The 18,398-nt window shown below is 42.4% G+C and overlaps 1 protein-coding gene across 1 annotated transcript; it reads right to left on the reverse strand.

The window, feature by feature from the left end:
• Positions 1-4,621: 4,621 nt before the first annotated feature.
• LOC145947878 (cell division cycle 5-like protein) lies at positions 4,622-5,164 on the reverse strand. Its single transcript, XM_083057656.1, has 2 exons — positions 5,029-5,164; positions 4,622-4,902 (listed from the first exon to the last, which is right to left on the reverse strand). Exons 1-2 carry the CDS (start codon positions 5,162-5,164, stop codon positions 4,622-4,624), a joined length of 417 nt encoding a protein of 138 aa, XP_082913782.1.
• Positions 5,165-18,398: the final 13,234 nt, after the last annotated feature.

Here is an 18,398-nt window from a genome sequence, read left to right on the forward strand (position 1 = left end):
ACATATCTAAGCGGTTATTCCGACAGTTTATTGCTGAATTTAACCAATAATCCTGCAGAATTGTTTAATTCGATAATCTGCAAAGAAATTGGTGGGAAACGCATTCATTTTGGTAAACGAGGCTCTTATAATGCCAGAGTTGCGGCGGCAGCTGTGCAATTTAATACGCAACAAGTCCTTACAGAATTGCATAAGAGCATGGATAAAACTGTACCGCCTATTGTTGAGAATCTGGAAAAACAACGACAAATAAAAGTTGCGAAAACCAGAGAATCTCGACAAGTGCAAGGAAAGAAAAGAAATTCCAAACGAAACACAGGAACAGATCGTTACTATGGTTCGCAGTCTGAAAAACCAGATCTTCCATCTGATGTATTTGAGCAACTTCGGCAAAATCATGTAGAAAAATTGTCCGAAAATGCGATAAACTGGAAAAAAATTGAATTTGATACGAGAAACCAAAGTGACTCAGAATTATGGTTATCATTGAGACGAGAAATGTTGACAGCATCCAATTTTGGACCTGTATGTCGCATGAGACCGACAACGTCTTGCGCAACAATAGTAAAAGCCATTTTATATCCTTCATTCATTGATTCCGCAGCCCTAAAATATGGTCGCGAGAAGGAAGACGTAGCAAAGAAAGAATTGACTATAAAATTAAATAAAGAAATAAAACCTTGCGGATTATTTATTGATACTGAAAATCCTTGCTTGGGTGCTTCTCCTGACGGAATAATTGACGAAAATGGTCTAGTGGAAATAAAATGTCCTCTGTCAGCTGAGCATTTGACAGCAGAAAAAGTTATAGAGACATTGCCTCTTTTGAAAGGTATCTTTGATAAAAAAAAATCCACATAAAATGAATCGAAAGCATCGATATTTTTATCAAGTTCAAGGTCAGTTGAACATAACACGGCGAGAATATTGTATTTTTGCTGTTTGGACTTCACAAAGTATGAAAATATTGCGCGTTGATGCAGACAATATTTTTTGGAGAAATGAAATGCTGCCTTTCTTAACACGCTTCTATAACGAATGCATGCTTCCAGAAATCTTGGATAGTTGTCACAATAGACATAAGCCGATTAGAAATCCAAGATATATTATGGAAGCTAAAGAAGCAAAAGAAGCACTGACAACGAAACGAAGTAAGAGACAAAATAAAATAGAAAAGGAAAATGGCATAGAAGAGAGCAAACGATTCAAACCGAACGTTTCAATTGAAACAAAAATAACTGATATTGCTTTAAATAAAGAGCAAGATGATGATTGCATTATCATAAGTTACTCAGGTAACGAACGAGATATATCTGAAGATGATATAAAAAGAAATGAAAAACTTTTAAACACGTTTGCTCCTCTTTATTTGGTAAAGGATAATATCTTGCGTGCGATAAGTCAATTAAACGATGAATCGTTGGATCTATTTTTGCTTATTATAAGAGAAACTTCTCATTTCGAAACGCAAAGTGTGCTACATATAGAATACCCTCACATGATTAAAGCTAGTTGTAGTAAGAATAGCTTACAAATAATTGGAGGTAATTGTAGTAATCACTGGAGATGTATTTTCTTTGACGGCACCAAACTTCACGTATACGATAGTCTACCTGGCTGTACATACGATAAATTGGTAGCTAAAGAGAAAAATTATATACATCTTCGTTATCCAACAGTAAGCTCGAGTGACATAATTTTTGAAAAGGTTCAAACACAACCTGATGGCATATGTTGTGGAATTTATGCTGCAGCCTTCGCCACGACTGTAGCCTTAGGAGGCAATCCTTGCGAGGAAAAATACTCCGAAAATGTAAAATACATGAGAGAACATTTTTATAAAATTATAGAAAGCAATAAACTCTCGCCTTTTCCAAAATAATAAGAAATTATCATTTTAAAAAAACCTATTCTGGTAAGAATATAGACTTCAAAAATCTATATTCTACAATTGGCCAGAAAAAGCTGCATCAATCTCGATTGCAAATTATAATCGGAGAGACGAAAAACATATTGGTTGCGTTCTCACGGGAATGGACGGGGAGGGGTCCATTCTATATTTAAATATTCAGAATATTGTAAAAATACATTATTCTGTTACAATCGAGACAAACAATGTATTGTAAGTGTGTGTATATTGAAATAATACATTTTTATCTGTCGCTTATATCGAATGAGAAAAAAATGAACTGTATTAGATAGATTGTAACTTATAGAAAGTTACATTATAATATCCAGAATATATAGGTATTATGCACACATCTGCATGCGTCATATACATCTTATATTTACATACGAGTATGCATACATACATATATAATATGTATATATATACAAAGTATTTTATTTGATACAGTGGGTTATCATAAAAATGAAACACTTTCGGGAAAAATGTTCCATATAAAAGCTGTAAGGTTTCGAAGGAGGACAATATCGTAATAATTGTTCTTGAGTGGCGTTTTTTAAAGATATTTAGAGGTCAATTTAGTGTTTTTAAACGAATCTACCTTATTTTTACTATATAAATCGAATCCTCGCACAACATTCAACATAAAAAGTTATAAAATAGCTAAAAAATGAAAACTACGAGATATTTTATAATATAATTTTACATAAAACTATGAAATATATCTCGTAAAATATTAATTTTTTATAATCTTTTACTTATGCACAAAATAATGAGAGAAATCAATTGCTGTAAAGAAACAGTTGTTTTCAAAATATATAAAGTATATAAATTTAAATTAGGAGCTACATATTTTTTCCTTAAAAACAACTATATGTTTTCTTTACACCAATTTTCTTTTTATCTTGTGCATAAGTATTGAGGTAAATTTATCGAAAAATGAATATTTTATGAGATATTTCATAGTTTATATAAAAAATTATATTATAAAATATCTCGTAAAGTTTTCATTTTTCAGCCATCCTATAACTTTTTATGTTGAATGTTGCGAAAGTTCGATTTATATATATATAATACAAATAAGATAGTTCAATTAAAAAAATGAGATCTAAATATAATTGAAAAACGCCACTCAAAAACAATTTCACGTATACTGTCCCTCTTTGAAATCTTACAATTTTTATATGAAACATTTTTCCCGAAAATGTGTTTTATTTTTATGATAATATACTGTAACAAATAAAATATGTACCTTATATATATATATATATATATATATATATATAATATATATATACATGTATATTTGCAGCAATCTCTTAACCTCGTTTCTTTTTTTTCTTTTCAGATCTTCTTCAAGATCAGCAAAAAACGTTTTTATCAAAACGACTTTGACGGCGACCGAGGATATCCTTGGGTAAGTAGCACCCACCGTTAAATTATATGCGAGATTCACGCGATCGCATTGTCTAACATTGATTCACTCTTTTCAAATTCTGTCGCATATATATATTTATATATTATATCGCACGAGTTATCGGAGGCAACTTACGACCAAGGACAGAGGTGAGTGTTGGTTACCCATTAATCTCATATCCTTCATTCACCCCTCGTTCCTCTCGAGGGCTCGACCACTACCACCATCGTCACCAACACTACAGTGGTGGTACGGGGGACTCGGAGGAGCGAGGGAATTTGTTTTTAAATGTCTTTTTTTCACGTTCCCCGAAACCCAAAGGAACACCCGAATGGGACCTCGCGGTCCTGGAAGGGTGAACCACAGAGTGGAAGGGATTTATGGGGGAGGCCCGACGAATCCCATAAGACTCGCCATGCCGGCAAGGGTCCGTCGTCGGTAGGGGAAGGCGACCCCGACTTCAAACGCCCGGCGGTACGGCGCCGTTAGGGGGAGGACTGCTCCCCGAGCCCGTGACGCACTCTTTTTCTTTCCACATTTTTTTGTCCACTCGAACCAATTTATCGTTCCCTCTCTACCACGCCATAGCTGTGTGTGTGTGTTTGTGTCTTGTACTTGTTTACTAATTTTTTCTTTTTTCTTTTTCAGGTTTCGCGACCGTCGAGCTGCACTTGGTCTCCGAGTACGACTCTTCGGCCGATCGTCGGACCGCTTGAGGTAAGTTTTTACATTTTGTGCGTGTGTGTGTTTGTGTGCGTGTGCGTGTGCGTGTGTGTGCATGCGTGTTGTATTCAAACTAATTTTTTTCTTTCTTTTTCAGGTTCGCTTCGACATGGCTGCAGCCAACGTCGCGGCGAGTACCGCCGGCGAGCGGGTATTGCGGTCGCTCGAGCCGAGGCCCGTACAAGACCTGGGCCCCGCGGAAGGCGTCATCATATGCCAAGACATAGACTCCATCTTAATATGTTGCGCGAACCAATATCCATTTCAAATAGTCTGCAATGCACAGTCTCAACTTTATTATGATTAATATATAAACATAAATGTGTGCTGTAAATAATACATAAGAGAAAAACTATTACCTATCAGCTTCATCAAAGACAACATATTCAACATTTTTCAATTTCAGGTCCATTTCTATACATATATGTAAAAATCGTCCTGGGGGTCGATCATGTAACTTTTCTTTAGAGCGAAAACATGAAAAGTGAACAATTTCACTATGGAAACCAATGCGTGATTGGCGGAACAGAGCAAAATTTTTCACTGTAATTGTCTGACTGGTATAAGGCAAGAAGTCAAAGGGGCGTGTCTCGTTCTAGAAAAAATCGATCGCTAGAAGTGTCATAGAAACCGGATGCAGGCCGTTTTTCAAACGGTATTTCTGTGTTATAATTGACGCCACGTTTGCGTTTGTTCTTTTGAGAAACAGTCATTCCAGCAGCTCCTAATTCTTTATGCTTCTGCAAAGCAGCGAGTCTACGTGCCTCTTCTAACTGTTTTTCACGTGCTTTGCGTTTTGCCTTTTTTCCTTGACTATTCGCAAGCCTAGCACGTGTCTGAGGCAACATTTCCAATTCTGTGAAAGAATACAATTATTATTAGAATTTATATTCTTTCTGTTACAGAATATAATTATTTTTATCATATTCAATAATAATTATTTTAATATTCAAAAATAAGATGCTTTAACAATGATTCTCACCATCTTCATCCATATCTTTAGGATCTGGTCTTGCTGGTTTTGTCTCTGAGTTAGGATCAATTTCACCAGGTTTGAGTATATCATATCGTATTTGTAATGAACGCTCTCGCTCGGTCTGTCTATTTACGTCTTCCATGAGCCCGTTTATTCTTCTTGGAATTGCTGCTTCTTCTTGCGTTTGTAAAAATTTAAATGTCGATAGTTGGAGATGCGTTTGCTCTATCTGCTCCGTTGTAATCGTCGTTCATCTACGGACCTTGGCCAAAACGGAGTGCGCATGCACCAACTAAATAAGCTGCCTAGTAACGCCATCTGAACTTCTCTCTCGAGGGTGCCGCCACTAGGGGCGTAAGGCCGGCAGGCCTATTCTGTAACTTTTTAACGCTTGCGATATAATTATAACGCATGATTTACTAGAAATCTTAGAATTTCATTGGTCGCGCATATTGTCGAGCCTCTAGTTTGCGAGGTGGGCGCCTCGCTTTATACGCGTCCAGTGCGAATATCGCGGTGCGAAAATGTAAAGCTCACGCGGTATTTGAAGGCGCGAGCGCAATTTCCGCGTTCAGCGCAAGTCACGGAGGAGCGCCGACGGCACGGCTTGGCGCGCAGCGGAGATCTCCACGCTCGGAAAAATCGGCCGTTCTCCGAGTTTAGGCTCGCGTCGGTGGACGATAGGTTACTCTTCGTGCTGTTCCAATTCGACGAGCGGTGCGATTTCTTGCGGGACGTGCAACAGCGCGCGACCGAACACGACGAGGCGTTAGCACAAACGCCTTTGTGCGCAAAGTTGTGCTGCGCGCCGCCAGTTTGATGGACTCGGACTGCGAGACGGCCCGCGGCGGGGCGAGTTACGCTCGGCACGACGTCGGGCGTAACTTCCCCGTGTTCCAGGCGGACTTTACGCGATTCGCCCGACATCTTACCGCGGTAATAGAGTCGCAAGATCTGCGCAAGACGTGCGGCATTTCATTGGCGCTTTTTTACGTCGCGCAGCACGGGCTGCGCCTGACGAAGGACCCCGCGCGCGCGTTTCTGTCGCGCATCGTCCACGTGGACCACCCCCATGTGGACGTTGTGCAAATTCACCGCGCCGACACTCTGCGGTGCGAGGCAGCGGACCAGGTGCTGTTGGTACGTTTGAGCGGGCGCATCCGCCGCGACTACGAATAGCTGGCCTCCATGTTCAGAGGATGCGTCCGCTTGGACGACAAGATCGATCCCGCGCCGGTCATCTGGCCGATTACGGCTATTTCTGCCGCCACGCGTCGCCGCCCGTAGAGGAGCACGCCATTACTTTTGCCCAAGCGTACAACGCCTCGGCCAAGATGTCGCGGCCGGGCGATTCCGGCTACTTGCTGTCCTACCTGGCGGCCGGCGGGTACTACGCCGAGGGTGGCGGCAAGAAAATGCGCCAATTGCGCGACGACGCGCGGCAATATGTGCGCGACGTAACGGCCTATTGCCTAAATTACGCGCGACGCGGCCACGCGCTTAGAGTGGAGGAGGTGACGACGATGGACTCGACGCGACACGAGTCCATCGCCGCCACGTTGGAGCAACTGCGCGTATTTGCACCCGGCGAGTCGACAATCGTGTTGCGCGAGATCCTCGTGCGTCGGCTCCTCACGCGCATGACCGGCTGGTCTCGCCATTTCGACGAGACGGTCGGGGCAAACCTCGCCACGCTTAGGCGCTGCGTCCACGACGCAGAATTTTGTCCGGAGACTCGCGCGTGGCCGCAGCGGCACACGATCGCGCGCGTAGCGCGCGCCGAATTGCGCCTTCAATACTTTGCGCACGGGTCCAGTGCGCGCTATAATTACGCGCTGATGCGCACCGTGTTCGCGGGCGGGAGCGAGGGCGCGTTTCTCGAAGCCGGGGTCGCGCGTTTAAAATCGTGCGCGCAACTTGACGCGAACGCCGAGTTCGACGCGGACCACGTGCCCCTCCACGCCTCGCATCTGCCGAAAGACGTGTCGGAGGCTGTGCGTCACGTCGCCGAGACGCAGCAACATATGCCGCCCGGGTACAACGCGCCCGAGCACGCGGCGCGATATTTGGAGGTGTGCGTGGCCGCGTGGGTCTACACGCGCTGCTGCGGATTGAGCCAGCCCGCGCAGAACGACCTCGATCAGGCCGAGCTGGTACGCTCGCTGGCCAACGCGGCCCGTGACCAGCGAACGACGGCCTTCTCCATGTCGACATTTATCGACATGTATGCCAATCGTCCGGTCGCGTGCACCGTAAAAATTATAAAGACGGTGACGGCCGACGTGGTGCTGCGCGCCATGTCCATGTGGCCTCAGACGACTATGGCCAATGTGATACGCGCGAGCCTTCGGGCGCCGAGAGACGGGGAGGAGGTGGAGCGACGACTGCGCGCCACAGTCGACACATACGACGTCTTTCCGTTCCGCTTCCTCTCCAGCCAGATCCAGTTAAACCACTGGGTGGTGATCGCGCGCGACAAGACCGCGCAAGGGGAACGCGTCACGGTGGAGAGCGCGCGGGAACGGATGCGCCTTGCGAAGCTCGGCGCGAAACAGGCGGGCCGCGCGAGAAGCGAGAGAGGCGAAGGAGGCGAGAGAGAGAGACAGGAGGAGGCGCAAAAAGCGCGCTCGATCCTCGTCATCGTCCACGTCGTCCGCGTCGTCCGCGTCGTCGCCGTCGCAACCTCGTCCGTCCGCGTCAAGAGGACGTCGCGCGCGAACGAGGCCCGCACCGCGGCCTACGCAGCGTCAGAGACCGCAGCTGCCGACCGAACAAGACATGTCGCGCTGGATGACGCCTCGCGTCACACCACCGCCGCCGTCGCACGCGTCGTGGCACGCGCCGTGGCACGCACCGTCGCCGCTAACGCCGGCATGGCTGCAGCAGCAGCCGCCGCCGCCGCCTACGCATCAGTCGTCGTCGTCGTCGTCGTCGTCGCGGCCGATATCGACCAGAGTGGCCGCCGGACCATCTAGCCACCGCGAACCTATTGCCGGCACGTCGCGGGACGTAACGCCGCCGCCGCGGGATCCGCGACCGTCGCCGTCACGGTCGCCCCTCCTCGGTCGTCCTCGCAAGCGGCCTCTACAAACAATAATCGAGACCGACTCGGAGGAGGAGGAGGAGGAGGAGGAGGAGGAGGAGGAGGAGGAGGAGGAGGAGGAGGAGGAGGAGGAGGAGAGAGAGAGAGAGAGAGAAAGCTTCATTTATTGAGCGCTCTGGGACGGAGTCCCCTCAAGCGCAAAAACAATTTTACAACAGTTAACGCTAGATTTATATAACAGTATGAAACAAAGTTTAAAAATGTAAAAAAAACAATAGCAAAAAACAAAGAATTTAAATATGTATATCCATGCTTAACAGGAAGGATTGCGTAAGAGTGTGTTTGTGCATGTGTGCGTGTGTTTGTGTGTATGAGTGTGTTTCGTGTGTCATACATATGGAATCGGGGGATGCTAGAGAGAGAACATGTAAATGACACAAAGAATTTGTGTTCGCTATTGAACTTGCTTATGATCCGGATGGCTAATGAGTTAGTAAATGCACATATAGCCCCTGCTTGAATCCCGATGGCGACTCAGCATTTTTGATTGACGAAGGAAGACTGTTCCATAGCTTTATCGAAGTGAGCCTGAAGGAACGCTTAAACAGCTCGATCCTGCATTGAGGTAAATAAAGGATGTCCTTACGAGCTCTTGTTGTACGCTCAGTAGTTGCCTCTTTATAGTTGATGTGCCCGCGAAGTAGGCTAGGTTGTCCGGTTCGTAAAATATTGTTGATCAAACAACCCACAAAGTAGGTTCTTCTCTCGACGATCTTCAGCCAACGTAATCTCTCATAATATGGCGTGATATATTCGTCCCTTCGTGCGTTAAAGATGTATCTTATGCAGGCGTTTATAGCTCTAGAAAGTTTCAAGTTATTTTCTGCCGTCATGTCCGTAAAAGCTGCACAGCAGTAGTCGATGTGCGGAAAGATTAGAGAGACTACTAACTTGATTTTGAGTGCCTCAGGAAACAGCTTTTTACAAATCTTTTGTTGATATCGTACTGCGTGTATCTTCTTAGTAGTACTATTTGCCTGCCTCTCCCATGACAGAGTGTTCGATATCATGACTCCAAGGTACTTTACCGTTGTCGAATATTGCACCACGACGTTATCGACTAGAACTCCCGGAAGAATATTCACATCAATGGCGTTAATGTATCTTGACATGCCCATAATCATAACCTGAGTCTTATCAGGGTTTAAGATCAGTTTATTGGCTTCGGACCAATCACAAACCGCCTCAATATCCTTGTTGACTTTTCGGATGGTGTCCAGCAGATCCCTAGGCTCACAGTGGATGTACAGCTGTAGGTCGTCCGCATAATAATTGTAGCTGCAGTATCTTAGAACGCGTCCAAAGTCAGACAAGTACAGCGAGAAGAGTAGAGGCCCCAGGACTGATCCTTGAGGCACTCCCGCATACACGTATGACACGGATGAGATGATATTTTTCAAGTTATCTTTCACGACTTGAGTCCTTCCGCTAAGGTATGAATGCACCCAGGTTAGGGTGCTGTCGGAGAAGTTTAAATTTTTCAACTTTTTGAGCAAGACCAAGTGATCGACTTTATCGAATGCTTTGGTAAAGTCGAAGAAGACCGACACCGTTATCATCCTCCTATCAGCCGCGTATCTAACCTCGTCCAGCATCCTGATCAGGCAAGTTCCCGTCGAATGATATTGCCTATAAGCGGATTGATTCGGATCAAAAAGGTTAGTGTCTTCCAAAAACTTCCCGATCTGCTCACCAACCATCCTTTCCAGCACCTTCGATATCACAGGAAGAATTGAAATGGGCCGATAATGTTGCACTGTAGTTGGATTCCTGACCTTAGGAATCGGACAGATGAGAGTAAACTTCCACTGCGTTGGAAACACCCCATTCGTCAACGAGTAGTTGAAGAGGTGCTCAACCATCGGCATTATGCTCTGAAAGGTCAACTTCAGTAATCTCAGAGAGACGCCGTCCGCCCCCGTCGTATTTGATTTTGTCCTTGAAATCGCCTTCGATATTGATGGAGGCGTCACGTATCTCCAATAGAAATCTCTATCGTCGAAGTTCCCGGAACAAAGATCATCTATGATGTCAGGAGACTCCATTGTCGCATCTTCATCAGAAGCAGAGCGCTCGAAACCGCTAGCAAAAAATGCACTCAACTCCTCTACAGAATAGAGAAGTCTCCTCCCCGCGTCTTTGACCCTGATGAGTCCCAGATGCCTCAAACCACTCCAGACCTCCTTGGCATCGCTTGTCCGATTGAATACTTTAAGATAATATTCCCGCTTCTTAGCTCGCACGAGGCTCTGAGTTTGATTGCGCAGTTCTTTATAGCGGTCATAGTGCAGGTCGCTTCTGTGTCTTCGCCATGTTCTTCTCGCCAGATCTCTCCTGCGCATTGACAGGCGCACCTCCTCAGTCAACTATGGAGCGGGCAGATTCTTGAAATGCCTATGTCTTAGCGGAGCATGTGAGTTCAAGATTTCGAGTAGCTTGCTGCTGAAAATCTCAATCTTCCTATCCATATCGCCCGCAGCAAAAAGATCTGTCCAGTCTATATCGCTAATGTCCGCTCTGAAGGACATCTCGTCAAACGCACTCCAATCCCTGCATATAACTAGTCTTTCTCGTCAACGCGGCTCCCTGATTCCATACTTTATGTATATAAGATCGTGAGCAGACAAAAATGTGACGTCGCGGCTGTCCGCTTTCTTTGAGCTTATCCTCATCATCAATTATGCACAAATCTATGAGTGTACTGCAGTTTCTCAGGTTATGCGTAGATTCATATGGAACAAGATAAAGGTTTGAAGCAGATACGAATGTTCTCAACTGCAGACTATCGAAAGTAACTTGGTTCATGTCCGCGTTGAAATCTCCCAGGATGATCGAGTGCCTATACCTAATCTGTATATCCAAAAATGCTTGAAAAAATTCGTTCATGTAACCGGAATTAGGAGGCCTATACACCACAGCCAATAACAGTTTTGCAGAGTTGTGGAATAATATTTCCGCAATCATAAATTCCGGTCTGCCAGTTTGTGTTCCTGTTCTCAAGAGCACAGAGGCACGAAGATGATCCAAGAGATAAAGCGCCACCTCCTCCCACTCTGCCTATTCTATCACATCTAAACAATGTGTAACCTGGCAACCCTATCATGATGTCAGTGATCTCCGGCCTGAGCCACGTCTCTGACATACAAATGACATGGAAGTCCGAGCCAACGAAGAAGTGCCTAAATTCATCGAAATGAGCAAATAGGGATTGACAGTTCATATGGCAGATTTTGATGTCCTCCAGGTCATCTCCTATTTCAGTCATAGTTGATGTGGACTATCTTTTCCTTTATTTTTCTGCACAGAATTGGACACTTTATTTACTTTATTTCCTTTATTTTTTTGAATCCAGGGCAGAGTGTCTCAGATCTCCATTTGCATCCCGCTGTCGTTCACAGTTGCTACATTTCGGCGGTTCACCTCTGCTTCTGCAGTCCCTTGTTTTGTGAGTACCGGCGCAATGTCCGCACGTCGGTCCCGTGCTACAGTCCACAGCATAATGTCCGAAAGAGAGACATCTGTAGCATTGCACCACTCTTACGTGGTCCGCAAACGGACAGGATGCATAACGAATATATATTCGCTCTCCTGCTAAAAGTGCCTTCCGCGCCACCGGCGATACCTCCAGTATACAGGGAGGGAGGGAGGGAGGGAGGGAGGGAGGGAGGGAGGGAGGGAGGGAGGGAGGGAGGGAGGAGAGAGAGAGAGAGAGAGAGAGAGAGAGAGAGAGAGAGAGAGAGAGAGAGAGAGAGAGAGAGAGAGAGAGAGAGAGAGAGAGAGAGAGAGAGAGAGAGAGAGAGAGAGAGAGAGAGAGAGAGAAAGCTTCATTTATTATGCGCTCTGGGACGGAGTCCCCTCAAGCGCGAAATAAATTACATAGGTAATTTGTCATACAATTAAATATAGAGAAGACTCATGTATTAATGAGTTTAATATAAAGACCAATTAAATGACCTATTTATAATAATCTCAATACATAATCTTTTATATTATTTTCGGTGTTTGACAAGTGATTATAATAAAAGATTGTTATATGTTTTATACCTATATATAATATATATATATGCACACAAACATGCACACACATATACAAAGACAATAGCATGTATGAACAGCGGATAATGCTGGAGCTCCGAGTGGGCTGTCTCTTCTCGCCACGTGCTTGTAGGCGCGCGAATTGGCCGATCTTTTTTAATTAATTTCTTAATTATTATTGCAAATATTGCAAAATGGTACAAGACTTTTCTACTAGGTTTAACCTGCTCTACCTGCATCTGGGTGGGGCGCGAATTACCGGATACCCTGTATATCACGCATCTCTCAAGAAAAAACTGTAGTAATTCAATTAAAAAAATGTTTGTTGTAGAATATGCGTAAAATATAATGATGTCAACATAACTTTTATTTCTTGTAAAATTTACATTTTTTAAAACATGCAAATTTTACAGAAGAGCTATATTGACATCGTGCGCCATGTTTACATTCTACAACAAAAGAAATTTATAAAATTGTTGAACTACGGTTTTTTTTCTTGAGAGATGTGTAATATATATACATGTGTGTGCATGCGCGCGCGCGCGTGTGTGTGTTTTTTTTTTATTGTACCATTTTATATAATTGTTACAATTAAATGTATAACAATTGTATAACATTGTTGCTTCCTTGAGTGGAAAATTACAAGGAATGAGAGTATTACATGTTACAATCCTGTAATATTACTTGTTACAGTCGGTTAGACTGACAATGAGTTTTGTAACCTTTATAACATAGTTATAAAATGTGTTTGCTGGGTTGATAAGACGTGAGCTAATTTTGGGACACTAAGTCAGTAGCACGCCGGTGAAACCGAAAATGATCAAATGTTCTGGATCGATGACTTGCGATATGATTGATGAACTAAACGCCGGCAGAAGAGAGCGAGCAGTCGATAACGTCAAACGTACGGTAAGAAAAGTAAATTGGCGAAATCGTGAACAATATTCTGAACGGAATCGTTTTCAGTTATTTTGTTTGCACGTTGCTGTGCAACGAGGATTTACTTTCTGCAAATCGAGACTCTAATTTTTTCGTTATTATTTTGTGTGTTCGATTACTGGACTCAACGCCGTGTGTTATATGCAAAAGTGCTGAGTTATTTAATCAGTCGCCACGTGTTCCCGCCCAAGATTCATTCTTTTTACATCATTATTACTTGGTGACAAAGAGGATGGATGCTTTTGAACCACAAAATCAAGGACACAAGTCGTTTATTGATTGAAAAATTAGTGTCATTAAAGCCTGAGTGAGAAAATACTGTTGAATCAACAACATCGATGCGGTTAAATTTTATTTTATTAATTCAATGATATTATTAATCAAAGCAATACGTCATTTTTTTGTTTTACAAATTGAAATCTTTTCTTCAAGAGTACGATACTTTTGAAAAATTTTATTATATCAATTATATATCTACTCCCCTCTAACAAATATGAATTCATTTTGATTAAATATGAAGTTAATAATTTGTTATTATGTAATTGAATAAGTGTAGTCTATTAAATTAAATTTTCTGTCAGTTAAACCGCATAAAGTAATTAATATAACTCAACAACATAATCGATTTGAAGAAAGAATCAAGAACTGAAGGAATGCCAAAATTTAAAGCCTACAACGATAAATGGATAATTATAGTTGCCATTGATAATATTAGACTTGCGGGGAAAGTAGATACCGGGGCGGACATCACTTGTATTTCCAAGGATATATTGCAACGGACTTTTCTTCCTAGTGCCGCGCAACTTCGTCACTTTTCTCGGTATCTCTAAACACAAAATCCGACAGATTTCTTGGGCGCCAGGTACGGTCAGGCCGCACCACTCAAAATAACACGATAATTAGTTCTACAATAGTGACGGCTTAAGCTCGGTAACTCAGTTACTAATTGGCAGAGGGGCGGGGTTCTTAATGCGGGGAATCGTGCTCGGAGCTTCGGAGAGAAGGAGAGTCATTAAATCAGCAAATCGAAATACTTAAAATTTTTGATAAATATATTTCATATCAGAAAGTGAATTGAGGTTTCCTATTACTAATTTTACAGCCTCGTAACTCGGTAGATCCTCAACACTCGAGATATCACCAGAACAGTCGTGGTTCGATATCTATCGCTACCGAGGGGAACATATCCCGTATCACATTTCAATTGAGGAGGCGAGGGGAGAAAGACATCTCCACATTACAATACTTAAAGACTTGACACGAGACAATCAGAAGGACGAAACTCGAGACTAATTAGACTAACATTTATATACAAAATTCTGGACTGTCGACTCGGTACGGCTCTCCACGGAGAGAGAGAGGCTGCGCAATTCTTACATTAATGGCGAATCTCGGTACGGACCTCGCGTTTCGGACACTGCCGAGTGCTCGGTAATGAAAATAATAAACAGTAACCTCGATAACAATCTTATCTGTTTTATGAAAACGCGAGTCCCCGCCGAGTTCGCTCTTACCGAGATTTCGAAGTGGTGGTCTTACAATTTACTGCGGTCCGTCGGTGTCTCACGTGGTTCGCATGCCGCCGTCTCGTCGAACAGTGTCCCGACTCTAGGCTCGCGGTACGCTGGTAGCCGGCGCCTGTGGCGCTGCGCGCGCCGCCGATAATCGATCCTTGATCCTATTTCGACACTAGTCGATCCTTGCGGGCCTCGTTGCCCCGGTAATTTCGAAACCGCTCTCGGTACGTTTCGGAATGTTGACGCGGATAATATGGCTGCTCGCTGTACGTCCCGAACAACTGCTTCTCTCCTTCTCAGATGTTTGTCGACTTGTTGAGGGACCCGCCGAGAGGTGATCAGTCTCCGACGGTTCCGATTTCTTCGGGACGATGCCGGCGGCCCCATTGGAGTAGCCATCCCTGTCTCGAGATGTCGGTACCCTTTTATGTGCTCCTCCGCTTAGTTCCTTCCGCTATCCGAGGCTGCAAAACGTATTCGGCAGTAACGGGCCCTTGCTTATTTATTTCATTTATCTTACAATAAAGACCTTACGTGACCGTGCGTTATCCGGCGTCCCCGAACGCACCGCTTCCACCCAGGTCGTCCACTTTCGCTGCAAATCCGCCATCCCACGATGGCTGCTCCCTTCGGTACATTTGGGTCATCTCCGACCACTCACTTCAACTCGGTATTACACGAAAAGGAATCGAACGTACCTAAATAAAACTAAAGGCGAGTCGACGAAAAGTATTCGTCGCTCGCCGACCAAAATCCGCCCTCTCTCGACCCTTCCTCGGCCGGACCGTGCCGGCCCTGTGACGGACGTAAAAACGTCACGTCACAATATATATAAAATATTTATCCGAGATTTGTTCACGATCTACAGAACGTCATATGTTCGGCGCTGATTGACAGGTCATGAAGTGTTTAGGATCGTTTAAAAAAAAATATCTTATAAATATAAGACAATAATGACAGATATCTACGTAATACATAGAATGATTAGACAGGATGTTACTAGATGGATCAACGTGCGAAAAATTTACTACTTATATTGAGAACCTCAACCAACCAGTCCCTTTTATTTTTCTTTCTTTCAAAATATATTAATTATCAATATATCAATATATTACTATTTTGATCAAGATACGACACACGACTTCTTAAAAAATGGATTAAATACAGAAAGGCACCACTGAAAGATCTGATCTTAATGTAAGAATTTCAATTTCATTTTCAATAAAATATATATAGAATTTTTGCAATATCTTTCATAAATAGTTTTCACATTTTGTGATTGACAAAACATGGTTTACATTTTCTAAAGCTGCATCATAGGCTTTTGTTTTTAATCTATGCAGCTGCCAAATTATCATGAACTTTTATATGCAATTTTCGAATAAAATCTGTAATTCACTAACCGACTGTTCCTCATTTAGACTCTTTGAACTACTTTTTGTCGATAACAGATATTCTAATGCTCTCTGATAACATTATATTGCAAAAGGCAGCACATCCGAATAAACCGTCAATTTTCACGTTTACATTTCTCATTGCTTTAAAAAAATTAATTCAACTATTGTGTTAAAAGTCACATAGACTAAAGGCAACCACAAGCTTTTTCATAATACGTTACGTTACATTAAGTACTAACCGTAAACTTAAATTCGTGATCTTAAATTTCAGTTAATACAGAAAGAAAATCATAACATAGTAATACTTTTGCTACATACGAGTATCTAAATTTATGATCAATGTTAACGTAATTGAGCGTACCTATTTAAGATCTAAACAAAATGAGAGTTTGAGAGAGTTTCATTTTCTTTTGAATGCTTTTAGTCGGACTAATGTACAAAGAACAATAAGATTGAATGAGTGTGCTTACTTGCACTTGCGCAATCTATAGAATCTATTTGGAAGGACTGTCGGAAAAAACTTAAAACTCATAATTCCCGCCGAATACGTAGATGTCTTAACTAAGCTTAAACTATTGCATAGAAAATTAAATTGATTCTTTGGTAGAGCTTTGATAAAAATATCCGCTCGCTGCAGATTCGTCAATACATATTGCACATCTATTTCATCGTTTTTGCCAGTTTCTCTTATGAAATGATACTTTATGTCTACATATATGTTTGATGCGTTTATGAACTATTCGAACTGCGCTCTTATTATCGACAAATAGAATCGTCGCACCCTTGAGTACGCAGCTAAGATCTTTTAATAGTTTCCGCAGTCATATCGCCACAGTATAAATATACACAGTAGCGTCGCTTCTTTATTCTATGTGAGATCAAATTTCCAGTACGCATGCGTCGGTTGTACATTTGAAGATATAGCTGCGCCCATATGTACGATATTATAACCTGTAAGGCCGGGTCTACATTGGTCGTAGAATCGTAGATCGTAAGAAATTTGACCAACCACATTATTTCAAAAATAATCAACTGTGGTTGGTCAATTTTTTTACGATCTACGATTCTACGATCAATGTAGACCCGGCCTAAGTACCTGTGTATGTAACCTGGGTGCCTATTACGGTTCTTTGAGTGAGTTTGCTCACGAGGTGAAAATTACAAAAGTGAGAGATTCACTAGATTATCTACGATTTCATTTGTCGAAATCTGGTGAATCTCTCACTTTTGTAATTTTCACCCCGTGAGCAAATTCTCACCCAAAGAACCGTAATAGGCACCCTGTTTTTTATAATTCGAAAAGGTGTATGATATTAAAAATAGTTATTTCTAATATAAAAATTAACATTCTATTTATTTATTTATATATAAACTAACTTTACATTTTACTCTGAGCATTCAAATTTAAGCGATGTACAATTTTCAATGTGGCAATGGGTCATATGACTTGGGACAACTACATCAAAGATGCCGACTACTCGCTCAGTGTCGCTACTGTGTGTACTTATACTGTAATATCGCTTCTTTCGCAATCGTTACTACCGCCACGTATTCGGCTTCCGTTGTGCTCAACCATAGACATATAAGATAGACCCAACATGCATATCTTTGGCAGAACAAAGAGGTAAAACATAGGAGAATTTTTTCTTTTCATCACGATACTTTATACTTTCAGATGAAGTTAGATTATTGTCAATTGCCGATCATTGCTGTCACCAATACGTGTACAAGAAAAGGACACAGATTCACCGATGTTTTGCCTCTCTCTCCGTTCTGCCAAACCTAACCTAACTTGTATTCTAAGGAAATATATGGCATGTTGGGATTATCTCATATGTCTACGTGCTCAATGTCATAAGTTTTCTGTCATTGAAACGACCAAGATACAAGATTATTAATTGCACATAACACGTAACCCAATAATTGACCTTCAAGTCTCCACATCGCTTGTGAAATTGAAGTCTGAAAACCCGATAGATTTGAAAATGTTTCCGTCGTTTTTGTACTTTATTTGGACACACATTGACCATTCAATTAGATATTTAAAGATCCTTTTTACGGTTTTCCAGTGGTCGTAATTATTTAAATATCTACTTACAGAATACGCAATATCTGATCGTGATACAACGAGAAACATTAGTGACTCGACCGTGATATATATACTTTTACCTAACTCTCTTCATCAGAATCGTTTTAAATTAATAATACAGATTGGCAAGCAACTTATAGCTTTTGTCCTACTCATTTGATATTGATCAATTATTCGCTTCGTATATGCTGCTTGATGACAGAAAAATATTTTATTCTCGCGATTTCTTTCTATTTAAACTCCGACAAATATGTGCCCGTCACCGAGAACATAATTTCGACACATAATTTTGCATT

This window comes from Prenolepis imparis, unplaced genomic scaffold (assembly GCF_030444845.1).
Source record: "Prenolepis imparis isolate NDT839.2.m4 unplaced genomic scaffold, iyPreImpa1.0 SCAF_173, whole genome shotgun sequence".
NCBI classification, from domain to species: Eukaryota; Metazoa; Arthropoda; class Insecta; order Hymenoptera; family Formicidae; genus Prenolepis; species Prenolepis imparis.

What these genes read in the sequence shown, in the direction of transcription:
- LOC145947878 (XM_083057656.1), bottom strand. Translation starts at nt 5,164, where the DNA reads ATGGAAGACGTAAATAGACAGACCGAGCGAGAGCGTTCATTACAAATA. An exon ending in TAAAGATATGGATGAAGATG is followed by an intron (nt 4,903 to 5,028) that starts GTGAGAATCATT and finishes ATTCTTTCACAG; the next exon opens with AATTGGAAATGTTGCCTCAG.